Here is a 6,987-nt window from a genome sequence, read left to right on the forward strand (position 1 = left end):
CATTTATGCATCCTTATTTTCAAAGGGCCTGCTTTTTGTATATTTTTCTTCTTCTTCTTCTTCTTCTTCTTCTTCTTCTTTCTTTCTTTCTTTTTTTTTTTTACCCCCTTTTGTCTTGTAATGTTGAGCCAACAAACAACGTAATGTATTTTTGCTCTTTGTTCTTATCTCTTTTGAAGTTTCTCTTTCTGTAACTGCAACCGTATATTTTTACCCGTTTTTTCGTTTTTGTGTTCTTTTCTTTTCTTTTCCCTTTTTCTTTTTTTTCTTTTTTCGTGTGTGTGTGTGTGTGTGTGTGTGTGTGTATGTGTGTGTGTAAGCTTTCTCGTTCTAGAGCACTCGCATTCAGTATTGCGATCTAAGATTTTGACCACCGTACCAATTTTACAGGACAACGTCTTTGTTACGTTTAGAAATTCTAATCAGAGTACGTTAAAATTCAGGTACAAATATACCTGACGTTTGCTGAAAATGTTCAGCCTACTCTAAATACAATGACCCAACTTTTAAATAAAATAACTCTTCGAATTAAAAGAGTTACAGAAGCAAGAAGTTTACAGCATCAGACTTTTAAACTTACTTATATATTAACAGGACGTGAGAGAAATATAAGCGAGATTTCTAAAAGTACCTCAAGACGTAGCCTGTGTGTCCTTTTCATAACATCAAAGCTCTCGACTATCGAACACTTAACGCGATTTAGTCGATTAAACCATGATATCGCTGGCGCAACGTCGTCTGTGTCTGGGGACGGCAAAACAACAAAGTACCATTCGTCGCTGGACTATAGTAAATTTAAAACAGGAATCGTGACGAAACCTATGGCGATGGCGATATGGCGTATCGTAGGCGCCTAGTCAAATATAGATGCGTTAAAAACGAAGTAAGGAGGAAAATGGCGCCACTGGTATTAAATTAAATTACACAAGGTACTGGCCGTTCAGGCGAGAATAATAAAGCACACTTGTGCATTTAAAGCTCTATGATTACACGAATCTAGACGCCACGATTCTCGAAGATACGCCCACCACGTCCTTCAAAAATTTTAATAATGAAGCCACAATGAGCCCCATAGTCTCGACAGGAGTTCTAAAAAATTTCACTAAGTTTCTTCACCTACTACGCGTCACGTCGTTATACCGTAGCTAGGCATTAACGACTGCTCGATTTGATTCGTTAATCAATATACTATTTGCGTTGTTCAACACGCACGGCAACGAAACTTTGGATGGATCCTATATTTCTCTCCAATAGCTGACAAATCCTGATAACTCTTTCCTTTCAAGATGAATTCATCATCTTTGGTATCGTACGACGAATTCCTTTCACAGTTCTTAATGCCGAGGATTGCATTCTGGATTTGTCAATCGTGTTTCGTCGCACGCGAATAAAAGTATTTATGGAATTGAATAAACACAATTATTTTTTTTCTTTTTAGTTTGAAAATTGTAGTGCACAGGCAGTCGGCGAATGTGATTTGTTTATACGTGATACTGTCTTTTCTTGTGTATACGTATACGCGCGCAAATACGTGCGTGTTGTACCCGATGTGTATGTCGTACGTGTCTTTCTTACATATATTTGAATTTACGTGTACAGATAGTAATAATGGTAAAAGTGAAAATAGAAATGGCGATAATGATTTTTACTTGTCCCACCAATCAGGATCATTACCGCTGACATTGTTAGCAGAACTATTATACGGGCTGTTATAGTTACCTCCGTAATTGCCATAACTTCCTATAAGAGAAAGAATGATTTATACGAAATTTTCGTCAAATTACAATAACGAACATTTACGAACCTCCGTAACTGCCAGGCCTATTGGACGAACCATTATTACGGGCAGATCCGGAACTTGGTGTTTGACGATAATCTCTAGCACCAAAACCGCCGCTAAATCGGCCTTTAGTACTCCCAGCCCGACGAGATCCACCTCCGGAATATCTTGCTTCGGAGAACATATCGTCTAGCCAAGGAGGGAGTTCCTGATTAGCTTCGATTAGAAGAGATACCAAATCGCGCACCAAGTTAATATTCTTGCCGTTGAAGAACGACGTTGCTAAACCTGTCACGCAAATTAAATTTTTACTATCGTTAAACATCGGACGACAAAGTTTGGTGAAAAAAGACGGTAAAAAAAGGTAAGTAAAAAAGACGAACCTAGATTTCCCATACGACCAGTACGGCCAATTCGATGAACGTATTCTTCAACATCTCCCGGTAAATCGAAGTTAATTACGTGCTTCACGTGTGGAATATCAAGCCCACGGGCAGCAACAGCGGTAGCAACAAGTATTGGCGCTTTACCAGCTCGGAAGCGACGCAAAGCTTCTTCTCGTTCGCGTTGTGTTCGATCACCATGAATGCTAGTCACCGGATATCCCATTTGATGTAAATATTCTTCCAACGTATCTGCGCCTTTCTTTGTTTCCACAAATACTAGAGTCAATGACTCAGCAGCTAAAATAAAAAGATAATTGTTAAAGTTGTACATGCGAAGTATACAGGTATTGCACAATGTTTCGCAATTTCCATTACGTACAAGAATCTGAAAAGTTGCCAGCTTGAAGAAGGTCAAGCAAATAAGAACGCTTATCATGTTCTTCCACCCATACGATTTTCTGAGTAATATTTTCAGATGTAGAACCAACACGTCCTACAGCTAAAAAGATATAGTTACTGAGGAAGTCTCTTGCTAACATTTGAATTTCTTTCGGAAACGTAGCTGAAAACATAAGTGTCTGCCTTTCCCCGGTAGGTGGCATTGTGTCCTCCTGAACTATACGTCTTATTTGTGGCTCGAAACCCATATCCAACATACGATCCGCTTCGTCCAATACTAAATATCTGAAAAGAAAAATTCAACATTATACAATATAAATTAGACGTTCGAGATTAATAATAACAGAAGTTTTATACATACCGGCAATTATGCAACCCAATTTTACCTCGCCCTAACATATCTACAAGGCGACCAGGTGTTGCAACAAGCAGATGACAACCACGATCTAATTCTCGCATTTGATCTACAATGTTCGAACCACCATAAACAACAGCAGGACGCATACGTGATCTATATGCGAATTTCCGCGCCTCATCGTATATTTGCGTAGCAAGCTCTCTCGTAGGTGCTAGTACTAGACCAAGAGGGAAATGTTTACGCTTTCCAGAAGTGTTGACTGGAGGTGCACGTGGCCCGCTTTCGTAAATCTGATTTAATATTGGCACTAAAAAGGCCGCTGTTTTACCAGACCCCGTTTGGGCACAGGCCATAACATCACGGCGCCCGATAATAATCGGTATCGCATATTTCTGTACTGGCGTGGGTTTATCATAACCAGCCAAAGTAATGCTATTCTTTATTATCTCCGTCAGCTTAACTTCGTCAAACTATAAGAAGAAGTAAGATCATAAGATGGGTAAAAGTTGATACGACTCATCTCTAGTTATAAACTATATGCGTGCAATTCAGTTATATGCAATTTTAAAACTTACAGATGTGATATGTGGAGGTATGTTATCCCCAGTAGCCTCAACTGGGATATCCTCGTATTTACTAAAGTTAATTCCAGTATTGCCGCTACCAAATAACTCCACCTCCAATCGTTCATCTCTGGAAGTGGGAATTGTCCAGTCGATTTCAGAGTTTGTTCTACCTCCCTCTCTATCGTCCTTCCATCTACCACCCATTCTGTGATCGTTTCTACTCTCTTGCCAGCGATCGTTTCTAGGTTGATCCTGCCAACGATCATTTCCAGAATTAATTTGGCGATCTCGCTCTCGCTCTCGGTCACGGTCAGAATTGGCATATCTATAATCTCTTCCATTTTCTTGATTGGCACTACGTCTGTTGCGCCCACCAAAATTCCCGAAATTTCCAAAGTCGACATCACGAGACCGTGTATCTCTGTAGGCTGAACCACCTCTTCCCCTATCACGATCTCTATCCCTTTCCCTTTCACGATCGCGATCTCTTCCTCTATCTCTATCGGAATATGGTCTTGAGTTGGAAGAAAAATGGTGATCACCGCCAGAAGGCGCGTTACCTGTTGACAAATTAATATTACAGTCCTTATCGTTCGTTCTTTCTTTCCTTTTTTTTTTCTTTTTTCATCTTTTTTTTCCTTTTCTTTTTTCTTTCTTTCTTTTTTTTTTTAAGATGAAATCCTTTAAACAATAAAACTTTTTATAAAATAGCACTATACCAAGAAGCTCTACTGACTCATGTATCTTTTCAGTAGCAACATTTTTTAGATACTTATCCAATATTTGATATTATATTTGGATGTTTACAATAATTTTCTACATACACACTCTACATAAATGCACATGCAAATTAAAAATAAAGCATAGATATAATGTAATAAGAATTTAGAAGACTCACTTCCAGATTTATTTCGCAAATGCGGTGCTACGTAGCGACCCCCACTTGGTTGGCGGGAGCCCTGCAAGTCCAGACCAGCTAACTAAAATATAAAGTGCAAATATTTTTTAAATCTTCTTTATTCATAATATACAACAGTAACGAGCGTACTCTGGATTTTATGAAAATACAACACGTAAGTACTTTACTATGGAATTATTTAAATGAAATTGTTTAAATTATGTTATATATGTACACAAACGCATGATTTGTTAAACTAAAATATATCAAGGAATACTTTATTAATAATACAAAACATATAACTGAATCAAATTTGATTAGTTATTTTAATTAATTTAAAATAAGTAAAGTAATTAAATGTAATTTAATTGAAAAAGCAAATATAAACTATAAATATATACGTTGTTTAATAAACATAAAATAATATATATACAGATGAGCGGTTGTTTAAAAATTGGTTCTAACTATCCTTTAACAGCGTGTACATCATTGTTTACAATTCCTTTAATCATGCCTTCATTTACTTCTATTTCTTTATCACTATGAAAGGTTTGGTTATCATCTTGCATTTCACTGACAATTTACATCAATGGTTTTTAGTAGCCAAGAGACTGATATGAGAAATAAGTAAAATATCATATTGACAAATTAAGTAAAATACAAAAAGTAGCTAATAGATTATGTTTAACGTGCAGTTTAATTTAATGATATATTTTCACTGATTGATATATATCATTATAATTATTTATATTAAACTGCTTGTTAAACATGTTCTATTTGCTACTTTTTGTGTGTGTATATATTATATTTATTTATTTATATTATATTTTTATGTGTATAGGACTAGTCTTTGATCTAATATACAAAGTTGATAAAAGATATTTCACTGAGGTCAATAAATATTGTTCGTCACGTGTCACGCAATAAAGACTACAATGACAGCATATAAAAGAATCCCTACCTTCATAAAATAAATGTATAGTGAAAAGAAATTTTAAAATAATGTAGCACTTTTACAACGAAGTTAATTTACTTATGAAAATAGTATATGGATGAAGGCAAATATGAGATGACTAATAAAATTTATTGTTTCATTGACACATCAACAACAGATTTAGGTTGTATATTACTTTCTATTTTTAATAACAACCGGAAACGATTATTAAATATTTTGTCAATTTCCCAGATCTCAATCTATGTACGCATTTATACAAGGAATCAAGGACAAAATTAAACAGCGTCCGATTGGTAAAAAAAAGACAGACCTAACTATTGAAACAAAAGAACCATGGGAAAGATATATATTAAATTTAAATACTAGGAAACAAACGGAATATATACCTATTTGATATTTATACGCTGTCATAAATGTTACTATATATGTATATATGATAATATATAGAAATTATTTTATAGGGTATATGCTGAAATTTGTCACTAAAATGTATGTATCTTCTTGTTCTTATTAATAGAATATCAAACATATTGCTTGTTTTTATTAGATAATGAATTATTTACTGTTAAATAAGCAATTATTAGTTTAAAACTCATATCACATTTATGACAAATTTAAGCAGTGTGGATATGTTGTTCTGTATTCCTTAAGCAAATCGAGCTTTTACATCAGGTGTACCCTCAATTTTATAAGGAATTATGTATTATATGTAATTCATCTAATCATAAGAATTTAAACATGATAAAAGAGCAATGTTAGAATGCGTCACGGCACGAGGTTTGCTGTTCCCGGAATTGGTTGCCGCCATTACAAAGCTGTACGTCACAAATCAACCCGACGATGATCCAAGTCTACAAACTTTTTAATGTAGGGAAGATGTAAGAATGATTGATTCGCAGAAATGTAGCTTATAAAATAATACTTACGGACAGTCACGCACGATTACATAAAGAAAATTTTTGGAACGGTACAAGACAACAAAAGGTTCGAGTAGAAAGGATAAAGAAAGAAATGGTAGATTGGAACGAGGCTTGGCCTGTCAAAAATATAACAATACCGCTAATTTTCTTTACCTGCTGCTCTAGACCTGATCCATTCTGGTTGGCTGCATTACTCATATTACTCCGCCTCGGTGCGTATTTTTCGTGGCTCTGCCGCAGAAGCTCTTTAGCTATTTCTCACCTAGGCAATCACTAAGCAAAAAATTTCAATTGTTCGTTCCTTTTTTCTTTCCTTTCGTTTCTTGATGAGCTAAAAACGAAACTTGTCGACTAAGTCAAGTATTTAGAATTACAGTTTCTGCCTGTCGATAATTCGATACAAAGGAAATTCGAATACTGGCTACGATGAAAGGCCTCTGGCCACACTTGACGTCGACGCAACAAAAATGGCCGAGCGCCGAAATATCGCTAGCAAAATGGCTGACGACTAATATCCGCCGGATATCGATGCAACTAAAAAAGCATACTTCGCTGGACAATTTTCTGTTTGTTTACCATTCCTACTACTCTTGCGTATTAATGTTTAGAACAAAATTTACGGCTTACACATGATGTTAGAATGGAATCCATGAACACATTGTATTACTTTTCTAATTTATTATCGGTTGGTACCCGTGTTCGACATATGGACTACATCCAAATTT

At 35.6% G+C, this 6,987-nt stretch overlaps 1 protein-coding gene across 1 annotated transcript; it reads right to left on the reverse strand.

Moving 5' to 3' along the window:
* Nucleotides 1-314: 314 nt before the first annotated feature.
* On the reverse strand, nucleotides 315-6,754 carry Bel (ATP-dependent RNA helicase bel). Its single transcript, XM_072001976.1, has 8 exons — nucleotides 6,416-6,754; nucleotides 4,388-4,469; nucleotides 3,499-4,049; nucleotides 2,927-3,393; nucleotides 2,546-2,850; nucleotides 2,164-2,463; nucleotides 1,805-2,068; nucleotides 315-1,740 (listed from the first exon to the last, which is right to left on the reverse strand). The coding sequence occupies exons 1-8, from the start codon at nucleotides 6,458-6,460 to the stop codon at nucleotides 1,646-1,648; spliced, it is 2,109 nt and encodes a 702-aa protein (XP_071858077.1). The 5' UTR covers nucleotides 6,461-6,754; the 3' UTR covers nucleotides 315-1,645.
* Between the last annotated feature and the right edge of the window lie 233 nt (nucleotides 6,755-6,987).

This window comes from Bombus fervidus, chromosome 4 (assembly GCF_041682495.2).
Source record: "Bombus fervidus isolate BK054 chromosome 4, iyBomFerv1, whole genome shotgun sequence".
Lineage (NCBI taxonomy): Eukaryota > Metazoa > Arthropoda > Insecta > Hymenoptera > Apidae > Bombus > Bombus fervidus.

Excerpts from the sequence above, each read along its gene's own strand:
- Bel (XM_072001976.1), bottom strand. The coding sequence starts at position 6,460 with ATGAGTAATGCAGCCAACCAGAATGGATCAGGTCTAGAGCAGCAG. Across the intron at positions 2,851-2,926 it reads ATTGGGTTGCATAATTGCCG|ATATTTAGTATTGGACGAAG; the intron begins GTATGTATAAAA and ends TTTTCTTTTCAG. Across the intron at positions 2,464-2,545 it reads TGGCAACTTTTCAGATTCTT|CTGCTGAGTCATTGACTCTA; the intron begins GTACGTAATGGA and ends TTTTTATTTTAG.